Source organism: Gobius niger, assembly GCF_951799975.1.
Source record: "Gobius niger genome assembly, chromosome: 11".
Taxonomy (NCBI): Eukaryota; Metazoa; Chordata; class Actinopteri; order Gobiiformes; family Gobiidae; genus Gobius; species Gobius niger.
Window position 1 is genome coordinate 16,045,601 of NC_136862.1, and position 17,893 is coordinate 16,063,493.

General features: G+C 39.7%; 2 protein-coding genes across 5 annotated transcripts; both read left to right on the forward strand.

Moving 5' to 3' along the window:
- The first annotated feature begins 1,625 nt into the window (after window positions 1–1,625).
- On the forward strand, window positions 1,626–10,939 carry gab3 (GRB2 associated binding protein 3). Of its 4 annotated transcripts, none has more exons than XM_079566456.1 (10): window positions 1,626–2,145; window positions 6,475–6,775; window positions 8,081–8,255; window positions 8,328–8,770; window positions 9,163–9,212; window positions 9,517–9,745; window positions 9,829–9,919; window positions 10,027–10,081; window positions 10,379–10,498; window positions 10,605–10,939. In XM_079566456.1, exons 1-10 carry the CDS (start codon window positions 2,074–2,076, stop codon window positions 10,719–10,721), a joined length of 1,653 nt encoding a protein of 550 aa, XP_079422582.1. In that variant the 5' UTR covers window positions 1,626–2,073; the 3' UTR covers window positions 10,722–10,939. The 4 variants fall into 4 exon arrangements, with proteins under 4 accessions (XP_079422582.1, XP_079422581.1, XP_079422584.1 ...); XM_079566455.1 differs by having other exon boundaries at window positions 1,627–2,145; window positions 9,826–9,919; window positions 10,605–10,938; XM_079566458.1 differs by having other exon boundaries at window positions 1,632–2,145; window positions 8,099–8,255; window positions 10,605–10,937.
- Window positions 10,940–12,777: 1,838 nt separating this feature from the next.
- LOC306970035 (APC membrane recruitment protein 1-like) lies at window positions 12,778–16,541 on the forward strand. The gene is made up of 2 exons (XM_079565857.1): window positions 12,778–12,879; window positions 13,077–16,541. Exon 2 carries the CDS (start codon window positions 13,151–13,153, stop codon window positions 16,094–16,096), a length of 2,946 nt encoding a protein of 981 aa, XP_079421983.1. The 5' UTR covers window positions 12,778–12,879; window positions 13,077–13,150; the 3' UTR covers window positions 16,097–16,541.
- Window positions 16,542–17,893: the final 1,352 nt, after the last annotated feature.

Sequence of the window (17,893 nt, forward strand, 5' to 3'; positions counted from 1 at the left end):
TTTTTAAAGCACCAGGGCCAAGGGGCAAAATCCTGATATCATATTTATAATCATCAGCCTAATTTATTTATTACATCGAAATCAAATAATGCAAATGCAATACGTTAAGTCGTTTTATGCAGTTAAATAGAACTGTTTTCAGCCTGGAAGAATTTAGTAGCATAAAACTGAAATGCAGCCAAGTTCTGTCCTGACTCTGGGACCAGCTGGAGACCATTCTGAGGTTCTCAGAGACATGCCAGAGATACATTTGTCGCTATAGGCCTTTAAAGCAACTTGTCCACAAGCAGAGCTGTTTAAAGAAAAGTATTTTTCTGAGTGACAGGAAGCAAGTGCTGAGACCAGAGCACTGGACTAATATGGTCATATTTCCTGTTTCTAGTCAGAATTCGAGTGGCAGCGTTCTAGATGTGGCCTATAGTGTCTGCAACTAAGGTAAACTTGAACAAATCCATTGACGTGATAGCCTATTTCGATTCAAATTGGGAGTCAAGTTTTAGTTCGCGTTATAAATAATTGATAATTATAGCCAACTAAAATTAGCTAAATTGGGCAATGAGTCAAAGAGTGTGTATCTCGTCACTCACTCAATAAAGCTTAAAAAGTCGCACTGTTGATAACTGTTACAAATTGCCTGTTTAATGCTTGATGGCAACCCTCAAGGCAATATCCTTAGTTCGCAAAAATGTGTCATGATTTATAAATATGTAGCCTAATTTTATTTCTCGGTACAAGCAAAACTGGGTCAAATATGGCGCCCTCCAGTGGAAGCAGGGGGAATCGTGGAGCAAACTGCAGAGGGTAAATTTAGGAACTCTATGATAGAAAAAATACGTATTTGTTTTTGTTTTTGTTTTTCCTTCTTCTTTCTTTCTTCTTCTTATGAGAAATATCAGTTCCCGCTTGTCTTCCTCGTGACCCTGTTTTAAATATATTCATAATTATAAATATGTAGGTATTTATCAATATTTATGTTGCTGTGTTTTATCTCTGCCCCCTTCCTAGGGACTACAAATGGAAACTAGCATGTAAAAAATGTAAGTGTAATTTGTCTTTTATTTCGCACATGAATTTTCTTTGGGATCAATAAGTGTAATGAATTTGAAAAGACAGACGATACAGATATGTGGACAATCTAAAATACATTTACTTCTCCATATTTATTTCATGGAATTAGTCAGGTGAATTGCTGTCTGTCTCTCATGTTGACAATATGCTCCTGGTCTTTTCATGACACAGCAGTATACTTGACTTCATGTAGGAGCATGTAAGGCAAAGCAGATGCTATCAGTTTTCTCAAACCAAAGCCACTTCTGAGGTTTCCTTTAAGAGAAATTGCGCTGAAAACAAGCAAAACACCATCATCAACATAAAGATGAGGAGATACGGGGGAAAAATGAGGTCAGGCAGACAATGTTGATGTAAAGCGATTTCTGAACATTAATCAATTAGAATATCATATAGCCCCAGGCCTACCAAATATATAAACATTATTTCCTTTTTATAGTCGCCATAGTAGGTGGGTAGTAGTAATAATCTAGCTATGTTGGGTACAAAGCCATGATAAATGTTGTCTTAGTCTGGATGAGACCATAGCTATACAAACAACACATCAATATGCAAATTACTGCACAGTAGGTGGCATGATTTTCTGTGGCAACTTCAGATGTGAAAAGCTGAAAGGGAATAAAACGGTTTTAACATGCTGCCCACTCATGCTGGCGTCATCAACTAAAATATTCCTCTGCTCTCACTCCTCCACATGCAGGACAACATCTCCATCACTTTGGTGGTGCCCTTGAGAAAATACAATCCCTCCTCCTCTCTCTCGCTCTCCCTCCCTCTGTCTCTCTCTCTCTCTCTGTCAGTGTGATCAATTTCTTGACTTCCTCCTTTTGGAGTGGCTGCCTGGGCTGAATAGCAGAGCACAGGATATGCAGTCTCACACAGCCCTCCCAACCACAGCAGCAGCCGCAGTAATAGCAGCAGTGGAGGTGGTAGTCGTAGCATCTACAGCCTGCGTCCGACAGTGAAGAGGACACCACTCTCTCCCTCCCTCTTTCTGCAGTCAAAATGAGTGCTGGCGACGTGGTCTGCACCGGCTGGCTCATCAAATCTCCCCCCGAGAAGAAACTCAAGAGATTTGTAAGTAGTCATGCACACACAGACCCCACTTGTTTACGTCCTGTCATTGTCCATTTCGCCTCTGCTCCTGAATGCCTGCTTCAAGCTTTTATAATAGGGCACTATGTTGTAGACATAGTATGCTTTTTTGTCAAAGTGAACCAGACCAAAGGCTGCCTATTCCCATTTCCACGAATAACGCTTTTCATGGTTTTATCTCATGAGAGCACTTCTTAGTTAGTACCAACAGCCTAACACTATCTCATCTGTATTTCGCTAACTTGGAGCCTTATGTAAAATGGTGATAAACAACATATAGCCCTTGCTGTTGTGCGGTTGTTGGGGTCATGTGATAATGCTGGGCTAGCCACTTACTCGAACTAAATGTGTGTGTATGTGTGTGTGTGTGTGTGTGTGTGTGTGTGTGTGTGTGTGTGTGTGTGTGTGTCTATTGTGAAACATGGGAAGTCATGTCAGCAGCAGTCAAAAACACTTAAGCGACAAACAGAAATAGTCCAGTTTGCAGTTCCCCCTCAAAGTTGATCCGAGAAGGGCTAGACTTGTCAACAAGGCTGCTGGGAAAGGCTTGACTTCTGTTTTGATAGGTATCGAGGCAATGTTTTGGTCAGCCATGCAAATTGGGTTAAGGCGATATGTAAAGCACAATCTGCCTATATATTCAAATGAACACTCACTAGTTTGTAAATATGTATCATGTAGAATTGCCTGGAGAGGTGAGTAGGCAGCAAAATGTAGTCTAAAGTATTGTTAATCCCTAAACTGAGGTATTTATATGTCAAAATTATAAAACGATACAATAATTCAACAAAAAAGCTACCCTTTGTTCCATTTATTTTAAAGTCTAAGTACGAGTAGAATGTATGTGTAAACACAGAGAGAACCAGATTCTATTCTTATCTATTACATTATGCTTTTGGGGAAACTAAGTATTGCTATGTCATAAAGATGAAATGAAACTGCATTGTATTAAACTCTTTCATATAGCCATACCAAAGCAAAATCCTCTGAGTGGAAAGTCAATTGTTTCATTTTCCACTAACTTATGTGTTTCACTTTTCTGTGTATGGAGGCTATTTCAATTCTGGACTTTTTGATGACATATAGTTTTCGCGATGCACACTAAGTACAATCCTTAACAGACTACACAGGAAAAAGATGAGACAAAATCAAGACAATGAGCTTAACAGATATAACACAGGATTAATGTAGTACCAAACCTGGGACTAAATGAGGACCAAGCCAATAGAAGCTTATATAAAACTATGTACTGTATATAAGGCAGCCAACTGAAAATATACTTCACAAGTCACACAATTAAAAAGATTAAGAAGATTGTGTTGCCTTTTTTGGCGGTGGGGGGGAATCACATCTTTACTGAATATTAAATAAAGACCAAATATGAATAAAAGAAAGAAAGAAAATGAAATGTATGGATTTTTACCATCAAAGTTAGCCTCATATTATCATCAGTGTGTTTGTTGTGTTGAGGAGCATTCGGTTGGCATGTCTAACCATTTCCTGATGATAAACCGTACATCTACAACTGACTTTTAGAGAAGACCACACAAAAAACAAAAAAACCCCAAGGCATCGTGGTTTACACCTTTGAAAATAGCTGTAGCTGAAACCGAGAGTTAAGTCTTGGGCAAGGTGCCTTCAGCAAACCACACGTAATCTGGTGTCAATTACAGCATTGGCAACTTTAACTTTTTAAACTTATTTGCAACTTTACATGTTTCCTTCATTGTAGACTACTGTCACACTGTTGGGAAATGTAAGTCAACAATCACCTCACTCATCTTCTTATTAGACGTTTTGGTGAAATACAGGCAAGTTCCTCTTCTCTGCGCTTCTGGGAAACTTGTGCTCAAGTTCCGCCCAGCGACTATTTGAGAAGAAAAAAGAAGTTTGAGTTGGAGAAATCCTCCTCCCCCTGCCCTCCGCCTGCACTGTATTAATATTAAAGTGTAAATAGCAGGTTTTTCAATTTTGATGTACTTTGATGGAACAAAGCCTGAAAAAAGTAATAATCATAGTACGACAGTGAAGTAAAGAAATTGAGTCATGAGCCATGAAAATTGCAACTTCACTGTTATAAATCTTCACTTGGCAGAAGAATTATTCCGTCAGACTAATAGTTACAGAAACATGAAAACATTTAGTAAGAGTTATTCAAATTTTGGACCTCCACTTAGGCTGTCAGTAAATATATTTCATTTAGCAGTAGCCGAATTGAGTCTAATCATGAATATTATGTATTAGATGTGTGGTTTAGGACTGTAAAGTGCACAGCCAAAATACTATTTGTCTCATCATGACACATTGTACTGAAAATACAACAACAAAAAAAGAGGAATGATGCTATGCAGTGCCCATACAGACAAAAATAGAAAAAGCCGAGTGGAGAATCGGTAGCTAAACAACACCAATGAAGCTGGCGAGGATTCTATAATCTATAATAATCTTGCGATGACCGTTACCATCCAACCACAGCAGACAGCGGCTATATTACAGTATTAACTAAAATGTCTCTCAAATGTGTTTGCAAACCAAATAAAGCCTTCCCTGTCTGCTCCCATTTCAGTCTGGACCAGTGCAAAGTGTCTTTATTACGTGGGTCCGTTCCTATTAATATGACTTTTTCACTCACTTGTATAAAGTGTTGAGCTTTGTACTCACAGATCTGTAATAAAACTCTTGTAAGAAAATAACAACCCTTATCGTGACAAATGTAGTGGTCATGTTGTGATTGGTCTGATTAGCAACATTTTATTTCATAGTGATGTAAGAATATATATAGAATATATATATATATTGGAGTCCTAATAAACTTAAAAATAAATAAAAATCAGGACATCTTTTTACTAAAATATAAACATGAATATTAACCACAAAACAATGCTGCAGGTCAGCACACTGTATGGATATACAGTAGCCACCATAAAGTAATAATTAAATCAAATTTGTAAAAATGCAAAATATAAGCACATTTTATTTATCTAAATTTGTTTTCTCATTAGTGGCTGAACTTGTTAAAGGTCCAGAGTTAGGACAAAGTTAAATGAAAGATGAAAGTGTATGAAATGTGCATTATAAATAAACATGCCGTGCCTAAATCACAATAATAAGTACAGGCTATTAGTTTACATGACTTCTTAAAAGAATGTACAGTCACAGTATGGCCACCAGAACTGGATTATTTCCAATGAATTACCATAGCAACATCTTCGACATTTATTATAGATCTGTGGCGCAGCCAGGGGCCGGAGGGCGTCTGGTTTGGGAACCACAGGATCTCATCTCTGCTGTTTGCAGATGATGTTGTTCTGTTGGCTTCATCAAATCGGGCCCGTCAGCGTGCTCTGGGGCGGTTTGCAGTGTAAAGCGACTGGGATGAGGATCAGCACCTCCAAATCCACGGCTACAGTTCTCTGTGGGAAAAAGGTGGCGCCCTCTCTAGCTCGGTGGAAAGTCTGTGCCTCAAGTGGAGGAGTTCAAGTATCTTGGGGTCTCGTTCACGAGTGAATGACGGATGGAGCGTGAGATTGACAGACAGATCGGTGCAGCGTCGGCAATGATGCGGTCACGGTATCAGACTGTTGTGGTGAAGTGGGAGCTGAGTCAGGGACAAAGCTCTCGATTTACCGGTCGATCTATGTTCCCACCCTCACCCATGGTCATAAGATCTGGGTGCCACATAAGATCTGCACACCCAGCCACAGGGTGGCTGGGTGTGCCCTTAGAGATAGAGTGAGGAGCTCAGTTACCCGGGAGGAGCTCGGAGTAGAGCCACTGTTCCTTCAGGAGAGGAGCCAGCTGAGGTGGCTCGGGCATCTAGTTTGGACGTCTCCTTGTTGTCTCCCTCGGGAGGTGTTCTTGGCGCGTCCCATTGGGAGGAAGACCCCGGGAAGACCCAGGACACGCTGGCGCGACTATGTCTCTAAGCTGGCCTGGTGCCGCCTGTATTTGGATAGTGAAGTGTGTGTGGATAGGCAAGCCAGACTCCTGCCTGCTTAGACTGCGGAGGCAGCAGTCTGAGCATCTCTGCTCAGGCTGCTGCCTCCGCGACCCGGGCCCGTGTGAAATGAAAGAGAATGATGGAATGGATGGAGATCTGTGGTTGTTCATTAGTTAATTTAAAATAATACATCAAGTCAAAAGATGCATACAAGAAATAATTTTTCATGTATTAAATTTTATTGAAATTAACAAAGTGTAAAATTGCAGGTGACCTTGAGTACGACCTAAAGAGGCCCAAGCACTATCAGTTGTACACGTACCACAGTTTAAGGACCACACAGCTAAAGTTATTGTGTCTTGTTGCCCTAGGCCTGGAGAAAGCGTTGGTTTGTGCTGCGCAGAGGCCGAATGAGCGGGAACCCTGACGTGCTGGAGTACTATCAGAGTAAGAACTCCAAAAAGCCCATTCGCACCATCGACCTGACAGAGTGTGAGGTGGAGATGCTGGACGGGCAACTCCGAATCAAGAGGGACTTTGATGGGAAGCACCTGTTTGTGGTGAAGACCTCATCGCGAATCTTTTACCTCGTGGCCAAAACCGAGGAGGAGATGAATGGCTGGATCAACAACATCAGTCAGATCTGCCACTTTGGGACCCTGGAAGACGCAGGTAGTTGGTCAAAAACACTCTTTTCACAAGCACTGCTCAGGAAGTGGTGGGAGCAGTGACATTTAGAGTTGCTGCTGGGGCAATTGGTTATTTATTTGTTTAGTACATCAGTTGTGGCGCACCATCACTTTTACTATTATATAATTGAAACTGAAAAATTTGAAATGTAGGTGCGTCATTTGCTGTCCATGTGTGTGGTATAGAGTTGGACAGTGACATCCCCTGCGCCTCAAGTCAATGATGTTTCTGCTGTGTCTGATGGTGTTGTGATTGAGAGTGAAAACTAATTTGTAGACCTGAAGAATATATATGTATGCAAAAGTAAATTAAGTTGAATGCTGACACAATTTCCCATACACTAAATGATTAAACAGTTATTGGCTTTACAGTGTTGTCAGCCTCCTCTTGTCCGACTTAGGGTTAGGGTTATTTATGGACAATCAATGTATTTTTAGGAACTGGCCCATAAAACAATTATTCTTTTTAAGCGGTTGATTTTTATTTTTTTACATGGACTCACTTTCAACTATATTGGGATGAGACCTAATTTAGAAAAGTAAAAAAAAGGACAAAACCACTGTATTTCTTCTAAAACAGGTGTCGGCTGACTCTTTTGCTTAAGGCAAAATATTTAGTTTATTATGCTAAATCAAATCAAACCTCAGCACACTGTGGTTTTAAAATGTATTTATTGTAGAACAAGGTTTATATCACGTGTCTCTCAGTTGATCCATAGTTTCTGCAGTCTTATAATCTGCACATCGTGCTTTCTAATATCATCTACTACGGGTTGCTGACTGTCACTGTATGTGTAACTCGTAATGCCTGAGATTTTAGACGTCGTTCTACACCCACAAAACAAGTAAAGATGTTTAGATTTTTCCCATGTGGCTGTGCTAGACTAGCCTTGACTTAGTGGCCTTGAGTGAAATGGAATGAAAGACATTTGTGAGTACAGGCCAACCTGACTAAAAGATCTAAAGTATGTAAACAAGAGGCAGCAGAGAGGCTGCCTAACCTAATCTTATTTCTGCAATAAAGTCATAGCGTATGAAGAAACCCACTGATCTCATTCCAGAACATATTGTATTAGCTTTTGCACATAATTTAAATCATTATGCTCAACACACTTCCCTTTTTCTGTAATTAACGTTTTTATGTTGAGTCGTAATTTATGTTGTAAATCAAAACTCTGTGTTCAGCTACACATCAGTTTAACTTTGCCAATGTCACTGATAACAACAGCTTCTTTGATCTCATCTTGCATCTGACTAATGCTGACCTGAAAGTCTCACACAGTCACAGTCTCTGTTGTCTCCCCAGAGAGCTCTGAGGATGGTTTCCCCCACACGCCCACCTCTCTGCAGCCCTCTCCCGACAGCTCTGATGCAGCGTCTGTGGTGAGTCAAGTGGACGGCAGTTACCCGCCGGACTACCTCTTCCTCTCCCAGTGTGAGACGGGGAGTGTCAGCATCAGCAGGTCTGTCCCAGTTGCCTCAGATACACTGAAAGTGTGGCACAGCTGTCCTAAATCTCTTGTGTCATGATGCAGACAGGAGAGCTTCAACTCAGACCACTCCCTGGAGCAGAGGTCGTCCGAGGACACTCACAGAGACATTGTGCCTTCCCCTCTTTACACGGACTCACCTTCATCCCTGTCCTATGCCAGCCCCAGCCCCTGTGTTTTCAGCCACAGCAGACTGTCCCACCCGCCCTTTAGCGCCCCATGCCCCTCTGTGGTCCTGCCCTGCTCCTCATCCTCTCCTATACCGCGCCACTGTGCTACAAGTGTCTTCCAGTTTGACACAGCTTTTGATGCAGCTTCAGAGAGACTAACGCCCCCTCCACTACCCCCAAAACCGAGCCATGTCCCAGAGCAGCCCATTGAGAAGGGACCCCATCGACCAAGAGCCATGAGTGCTCGCCACTTCTCCAGCCACAGTGCCCTGTTCACTAGAAGGACCTCTATGTCCTGCCTAGACCACTGCAGACCAGGTACACTCTTATAAAACATATTTACAAAGGGATAGGCAGCAGAGCATGTATGAGCCTAATTATTATGTATAGATTATTTTAATCTAATACACTGAAATATTTCTTCACTATTGGCCTTTATTCAAAATTATTCACAACGTTAACAGACTCTGTATCCATTGAAATGTATTACCTGCTGCACTTTGATGCAGCTCAGAGCATAAATAAACAATAACAATTCCTGTTAATACAATAGAAATATACAAGACTCGCTTTTGATTTCTATTTTCATAACTGGATTTTTTTTTCATTTTCTTTTTATATAGAGGGATATACAAATTTGAGTGTTAAAGTGTTTAAAGCAATTGCCAAAGGATGAAAGGCCTTGTACATGAATGCGCTTTGTGTTTTAGGAGATCATGAAAGCAGAATGTTAAGAGACAGGAGGCAGAGTCTAAATTTGGTAAGAAAACTTCATTTTCTCTTTCTCAGTTTTATTCTGCTGACCCCATGTGGCAATTGTGTGAATCACAAAGTCAACAATACTGCTTATGTCAGTATTTATCACTATATACAACTATATAACTCTATACAACTATATGTCGAAATGTATATACTTTTATTCGGGTTGTGGCTTCTCATAATATGTTGGAGATGGTCTCAAGGCTGCACAAATTGAGAACCACTGGTCTAAGTGCATGAATCTCTGAACATAGTGTCCTTTTCAGTGTGTTTGTCAGATCTAATGAAGCTCTCTTTCCACACAGCCTTGTTTAAATACCACAAGAGTTCAGACATACCAAGAAGAGTCCTATGTCCCCATGTCCTCGCCCTCTGTCGCTGTTGGCAGCACTGAAAGTGATGGGTACATTCCCATGAGCCCCAGGGTCTGTCCAGACCCTGAACCCTCAACAAATTTCAGTTCCCTAATGTCCCAACTAGGAGAAATCGCACCTCCGCCCATAAACCGACACCTCAAACCCAGATTAAGGAGAGGTTAGAGAAAATTTTGTATACATTAATTTACAATGCAATCATATGGATATGCAGATATGCACATGTGACTTGTTTTTTAGCAGCTCGACCCCCACCGCTCGACTTGAGAGGCCTCTCCACAATCACTGAATGTCCCACACATCACCCTTTGAACAGAGCAATGACTGACTCAAGGTAAAGATGTTTTATTTAGATACTTTATATAATAGATATTTTAGTCATTTACTTCTTATGTTCACAAAGGAACGACATTTTAACGGTATTATGTTTTGTAATTGCAGCTTTCTGACAAATGGGGAGATTACGCAAGCTGAAGACAGTGGATGCAGTATTAATGTAATTTAATTATACTGTACATATTGTTCATATCTCTCAAATTATTGTTTACCTATAAATGTCTATAATCTACACAAATAATCAGTTGTTGACATTGTGATCTCATGGTACTACATCATCACACATGATCTCTCCTGGAAGATCCATTCGTCATGTATATAAGAGACCTTTTGTGCAAGGACATGCAAACACAAAATACTTGTGTGTGGAATGTAAAAATATTGTAATTCATTTTACTGCTTGAAAGATATCATTTATAAAATGAGGTCATGATAATACAACATATTTCCCCCACAGGAGTCAAGACACTCTTTCTTCCAAAGCTTTGACGGTACAATGCATCCACTGGCGAGGACATTCAACCTGGACTATTTATCACTAGATTTTAACTCTGCATCACCATCGCCAGTACAAAAGGTGTGTTTAACAGAATGATTTTTACCTGCACTCATTCAACAGTGCCGTGAGATTTAATGAGGCAACTATTAATCTTAAACTTCATCTACATTTACCTGTTCTGCAGAAACAATTCCTGTCAGATGATCACCGAGTGGACTATGTGCAGGTTGATGAGAAGAGGACCCAGGCACTGCAAAGCACCAAAATGGAATGGACAGATAACCGGCAATCGAAAACATGATAGGTCAATAGACTACTGGCAATTGTCCCAGATTAGGCCTATAACTAGGTCTAATATAATAACAAAAGTACAAGCGGACACATTAAACACTGTGAGAGCTTTGATGTGTAACAAAGCCAGACTAATAATGGATCGTGGAAAAAACATAGAATTAAAAAGGTTTCTATGTGATGTTGCATATAGCCTAACTTTCTGTGAAGTATGATTTAATAAAAGACTAAATGTCATTGATTTTTTTAAATAAATGTTTTGCCTCCTTTTCTCTTCAGCAGGACCTTTAGACCAATTAGTTCTGTAGTGGGCTAATAGTTAAATAAGTAAAAGAAAAAAGTAAAACTGTTGTATGTTGTAAGTTGTATAGTTGCCTTTAAAAATGTCTCCTCACCCACAGTACAAACTGCTTTTACAGTCCAAATTTTGGGGGGGGGGGGAATATCATAATAAGTCGGTCATGTGCAGACACGTGACCAGTTGTGCCTGCTGGAGGCTACTGCAAACTGAAAGTCACACCCAAAAGGTCACTCACTGTGTTGATTATTGCCGATTAATCTCATTACAACCCATTATTGTGGTCAAATTAAGCAAAAGATGAAGTCTTGATGTCATGCCTGAAAACAGCGAATAAAAGGTAATTATTTGATGAAATTATATCAAACTTACAATGATAATTGACCTTTGATCTATAGATACAGCAACACCTTTCGTCCACTATAGCATCTCCATTCGGCATGTTGCAACGTTATGCAAACCTATAAATTTAATAATTTCATCAACAGGTTATTGGAGACTTACAAACACAATATCATCCCCCACATGGCCCCTCTGTGGAACTCTATACAGGCAACTACATACAAATCTATATTTATACAAAAGTAGCTAGATAAGGGAGTTTGGTGCTACACTTACTGGACTACACAGGAAATATTTCAATGTGTTTTGGAATCACTGCAGCACTGTGATCTAAAACAAAATTTGCCAACTTCTAATTTTGCATGTGGAAAGATTTTGCATGGTTTTGTAATTAAGAACTCTTTGCATGATTTGTTCCTAGTAATTTTTGAGACATTTTTTTTTTACAGACAAAAACAGATTTCTGAAATGTAAACCAATTTTTTTGTGTATTTGATAAAGAACATTGCTTATTCACTTAATCATTGAAGCACGTTAAGAAAATGACAGCTGTGAAACTCTTACACCTGATAGAAGAACATAAAGTCAATCAAGTCTCTTTATTTTCTTTTTCTTGCTTTTCCTTTCTCCTTATATGTAACGCCTATTCCTGCCTTATTTTATAACTTGTACCTACTGTTGATCTCCCACAACAATTTCATAATAATAGCATTAATTAAAAATAAATAAATAAATAAAAACTGCGGGGCACACATTTTGCGTCACTAATATGCGACAACCAGAGTACCAGAGAAAGGATTGGGGGAACAAATTTAGCATAAACTCTACGCATATTTACAAGATGCGTCTGATATTTGCGCTATTTATACACCCGTGATACGCATTATTTTCTTTGTCAGAGGTATTTTACACCGAGGTCTATGTAGCGTAGTTAGCTAGCAACATAGCGGCTAGCTACGGCTGCAAACAAATGAAACCTGTGCGATATTGTCGTCACGGCGGGCAGGGGACACTTGGATACACTGACCTTAATCGCTTTAGTCCATGAAAGCTGGTGTATATTTCATCGCCTTTTCAGTTTTCAGTCTTTTTTGATTGTGAAAGCCCAGTAAGATATCCAGCTAACTAAAGTCTGCGTGTAGCTGCAGTGGTAAGTGTGTTTACTTTACGGATTGATTCACGCTAGCTAACTTTAGACTCACTGTTGCTTGGGTGATACATTCATGCATTTTACAGGAATTGTATGGTTATATTGTATCTTAATGTTGGTGTAAAACCACTATTGCTTTTTGTTGATGGAGCTCAAAATGTGCACAGAATGCATACTCATATGATCGCTGAATATGAATATTTTTGATTTTCATCAGAATCCTGATGCATTGATGTAAATGGTCTTCACCGTGTGCCCTGTGTTCTTTCTTTTTAGGGAAAGAAATTGCAACACGTTATCAAAAGCCTTCACGATGCATGAAGTAAGGCGAGCCTTACCCACACAGATGAGTTGATCCGTCGAAACCATCCTCAGAAGGTATAAACTATTTATACGTCAATATATTCTTGTATTCAGTTCACTTTAAACTGTTAAAGCTTTCGAAAGGGCTACGATTAATCCTATTTTCAAACTGGGGCTATGCCAGAAACTTGTAATATTATGTCAGTTTAAGGCAAGGGAAATATTTTGTATTTTTGTCAAAAACATTGTTTTATTTAACAATTATTTTGCAGGTGGAGGTGAAATTTGTTGCCGCTTACCAATCTGCTATCATGCCCACACTTTGAGGTGTGTAAAGGCATTAGCTATGGCTTCCTCAAAGAAGGATCCATTAGTGAGTGACTCCAAGGAGGTTCAATCATCCTCTGATCCCCTGTGCTGCTGTCCACCCGACGACATCACAGAAGAGCTTCAAGCCAATGACTCAAACACAGCAGTGAAAGCTCAAAAATCTGGGAAGTTTAGGAGAACTGCCTTGACTTTTTTTGGAGTTCGTAAAACAATCTGTATCTTGCCTAGTTTTTTTGTGGGGAGAAGTAAAAGTCTGAGTAAGTGGTCTTCTAAAAAGGCCATCTTCAAAAGCAAAACACATGATGGGCTAAGTAAAGCTTGTCAGGAAGACAATCTAAGAAGTGGCTATGCCTCTGCTGGAGACTGTATGTACCACAGCCACAGGGACGTTGCAGGGAATGTCCACAGCAGCTGTCACAACAAATCAAGTCCCTCTTCTGCTGAAGATAAATCTCTGAGCCTCACCCGACACAAAAGAGGTTTTAGGAGTCTCTTTCAAAGCATGAAGCAGCATAGAAACAACAGAAATGGAGTGGAAAAAGGAGAAATGTTTACACTGTCTTCAGCAGAAAGTGAAACCGACACTCCAGTTGTCGTCCAAGATTACACCGAACCGTATCTTCCAGAGTGCCTGGAATCTGAGCCGGATGTGCCTGACTTTGAGAAACCTATTGGTACTGAATGTGTGAATGCTGAAGTTGTAAAGAAGTGTATGTTAATACAAGATATCTCCAAATCTGGGTTTGACCATAAGATAAGTGATAATCAAACAGACAAGATTAACTTAGTAGCATTAGTGTCTAGTGACTATGAGGGGCTGTCCAGAGTGCAAAGTGACCCATGTTTAAAATTGGAGATGGTGCCTGAATCTAAGCTAAAGTCTGAAGCCACTACTGGTTCATCTGATCAGCTGAATGTAATGTTTGAAGATGTTGATTCATTAAAGAGCTTTGATTCGCTCACAGGCTGCGGTGACATAATTGCAGATCAAGAAGACGATAGCCTCACGGAAAGTACAGTTTCTGGGGAGCGCAGTCGAAATGGGGGAAAGAGGGCTTCCTGTTATTTAACTTATCAAGGAGGCGGCGAAGAAATGGCCTGTCCAGAAGATTTGGATGAAGAGTGTCTTGATAATATGTGGGTGAATGATGCATCTGAGGAAATGTGCTGTCCTTGTAACCAGGATCACACAGATTTGAGCTCTGATATGACATGTTCTCACAATATGGACTTGCGTAACAGCAACAGTGCACAGAAGGCTGTGGACAGCTCCATTGCAGATGTGATGACTCCTCAAAGTGAACATCAAGAGTCTGCCCCAAACAGCGACGAGGGCTACTACGACGCAACTACTCCAGGGCCAGAGGATGGTCAAGAAAAGTCACACAGGCTGCAGCCAGACAGATTACCCCGGGACAGTTACAGCGGTGATGCCCTTTATGAACTGTTTGCTCCAGATGAAAGCCTTATCAGTCCACATCATGAAAAGAAATCACTGCTGCTTGGTTCAGAGGAATGTGAGTATGTCAATAAGCCAGCGGATTTGACAGAATCTGCCTTTCTACCTGATATAAATCAACTGCAAGTAGGTGATGAGCTGTATGAAGATCAGAGTTTTCTAGAAATGCCAAGGAGTTGTAGTAAACCTAAAGAGTTGGCACAAGACTCATTAGAAATGCATGAGATTGAATTAAATAAACAAAGTAATTTTAACTCAAACCCTCCAGTTTTTGCTAACAGTAATTTAAAAAACAGAACCTCATCTGGAAAATCTCCAAATGCTGAGCATTTGAAACGTCACAGTGGTATATCCTTTGGAAGTGCATCTGACCCAGATTTTGAAGCCTTCTGTGAGCCTAAAGAACTTCTTGAGGAAAATAAACCAGTGGCTTTACCATACAAAACCATTAATACTCGGTCTACAGAAATTAGTGGTGAAATCGATGATGAACAAGCTGTATGTTTCTCACAAGCACTTGAAGACTATACAAAACACACACAGATGATGAGCACCTTGCACAACAGTGTGGATGGTTTAGAGACAAGTCCAGCTTTCATTCCAAACATGGAGGCCTTACCTGCCATAGTTACTTTTGATGTGGTGGACATGCACAATGAAGGTGAATATGATGACCAGATGCAGATGGACATGGAGGAGGATCTTTCCTCTCCGTATCAAGAGTTCGAAGAAAGCTACCTTCAAAAGGATGCATTTGCTGAATGTGACTATCACATGTTGGATCCTTATGAACAGAACATATTAAGTAATACATGGGCAATAGCAAGCCTGCCTCGACATTTGGGCCTTACAAGAGTTAGTCAGGTTTTGCCTGCCCCACTGTCTCAGGACAGAAGAAGTAGATCTTTGGACACTGAAGACTTGGACTTAAACATGTCTGACAAATACCAAGACTATAGGGGAGCTTTGATCTCATGTTTCGCGGCTGAAAAGGAGAGCAGATCCTCATATTCCAAAAAAAGTCGTCATGTGCCCCTAAAAGATGGCAGCATTACATCGCCATGGCAAACCAAGTCAGAAATGGATTTGAGTATTTCACTTACAGATATGAACATAATTGGAGTACGAAGTGGGAATCAATCCCAAAGTAATACCAAAACCTCTGTTACACCTAGCACTGATTTTCGAAATCCTAAATCACTGCATCTTTCATCCAGCACGTCCAACAGTGCATCTTCTGAATTATTTTCAAGTCCAGAACTCTTCAACAGACAGTGTCATCTTCCTTTGCTCAAAGATTCTTGTTTACCTCATAGCCCCTTTTATTACAATGAGATAATGGCAGACAGTTCACCTTTAAATGATAGAGCGGAAAGTCTCTTTGGTGACATAGCTGATAATATGCTGTGCAAAGCATCTATGAAAACCAAACCAGTGAATAGAGAGGGTATATCACCATGTTCTCCCAACCCAGTCCTCTCAGATGACACAAAATTAGACTAATTTCTACACTCATTCGCAGCTTGTGTATTTTGGGAAATGTGCCTTTACTTCAGCGTGCTAAGGTTGCTTTATGTGGTTGAACTAAAATGTTACAAATACACTGTGGTAATTGTACCTCTGAAAGCTGCAATGAGGCCTGGGTACGTCAACAGTACATTTTTTACCTGTTTTGCATTAGTCATGATTGATCCATCTAAGAATCTAAGAATAAATATGCAAGTGAAGTGTAAATCTGTGAGCAACACCTTGGAATAACCTTTATTGCTGGGATTTCCATGGACATTTCTAATGACAAACAAAATGTACTATAGTACCCAGCCCAAGCTTGCAACAGTTATTGTTATTCAGATTGAACATATCTGGACATCTATCTATTTTGGCATTTTCAGAAAAGTGAATGTTTATGTATCACAATAGGGTGTGTTCTTACTTCGTTTCAGTATTAGGCAAAAAAAAAAGCTGAACAAAAGGAAAATTATACAGCATCTTTAATGGTCTCTCTTTTTTTATTGCATTTACATTGATCTGTTCCACTTTGTAACTGCTTTTTGTGTGCCAGTATTTCACACCAGAGCAACTTCATATGACCTTAAAATTGTATATTTTTGTGAAATGTAGTGTGTGGAGGGTTGCCATTTTTGCACAATTTGGGAAAAAATGTATACTGTCTCACTTTGATTTACTTTTCCTGCAACTTGACTGTAAAAATGGCTTTGTTTTAGCAGCTTAGTAGTTGATATATAAATGCAGCATCTTAATGTGCTATTTTGTATGTTAGTTTTGCCTTATTTGGTATTTTTCACCTTTTATCTTGTTGTTTTAAGTTCTATCAGAACACCAAATGTAGTTTTTATTAGTATTGGACCATGCGTCACTATCTATTTTCACAATGCTTTATTGTTGAATGCATTGAGACAACTTTGTCATGAATTCATCTGGTCAAGGTTTCCTGGGAAATCCGTCTCTGTTTTGTCAATGTAAAACACTGCCTTATACTAAAATAAACTAAAGATTATATTATTTGTCCATGTACTTTACTAAAGTCAGTGGTGGGAAGTGGCTTGGTCCAAACCACAATATGAAGTACAAGGTTTAAACATACACCCCCACACACATTGAACAAAAAAAGATCAAATCTATAGAAATAATTTGAAAAATGGCAGCTTTTTCAACTGCACTGATGTATGTTAGGCATTATTAACAATGGAATATTTTACTAGAGAACTTTGGCCAATTCAGAGAGAACTTAGGCCAATTTACCCTTTGGCTATTTATTTAATAAAAAGATTATTGCTTTCAGATTGTTGGATAGAGACATCAAACAATGAAAAACTTAAAAGGATGATTTTTAGTGAGATGGGGGTGGACTGTAGATAATTGAACATCTTTGATTGCAACAAGAAAGGCCGCCTAGGCCTGCTATAAACTTGCTTGTAGGCTATGGGTTCTTTAACCATCAGAAAAGAACAATTTTATCATATGTGCTTATTTGGTGGGACTGTTCATGTTAACACATATGGGACTCATGCATGTACACCCGTGGCGGGACACACATGTTCCCTGACCCCGGTGTCTATTCACGGTTGCGCTAACATGTATCAGCAACCTTGTACAAACTGCGACAGCGCCAGCAAAACACAAATGTAACAAGGAGAGGATGACGGCAACAAGGTGAGATCATCATCGCTTAGCCTATATGAGGACAGATAGCACTTGTCATAATATGCTAACATTATTTTTTTATTGTACTAATGTTGCGCAGTTTGATTTCTTACCACCAACTTCACGTTAAGTTAC

Bases quoted from the DNA above. Each gene is read 5' to 3' on its own strand.
- gab3 (XM_079566455.1), top strand. From the start codon at position 2,074: ATGAGTGCTGGCGACGTGGTCTGCACCGGCTGGCTCATCAAATCTCCC. The intron at 8,256-8,327 runs GTCTGTCCCAGT...GTCATGATGCAG, and splicing joins GGGAGTGTCAGCATCAGCAG to ACAGGAGAGCTTCAACTCAG. The intron at 10,499-10,604 runs GTGTGTTTAACA...CCTGTTCTGCAG, and splicing joins CACCATCGCCAGTACAAAAG to AAACAATTCCTGTCAGATGA.
- LOC306970035 (XM_079565857.1), top strand. From the start codon at position 13,151: ATGGCTTCCTCAAAGAAGGATCCATTAGTGAGTGACTCCAAGGAGGTT.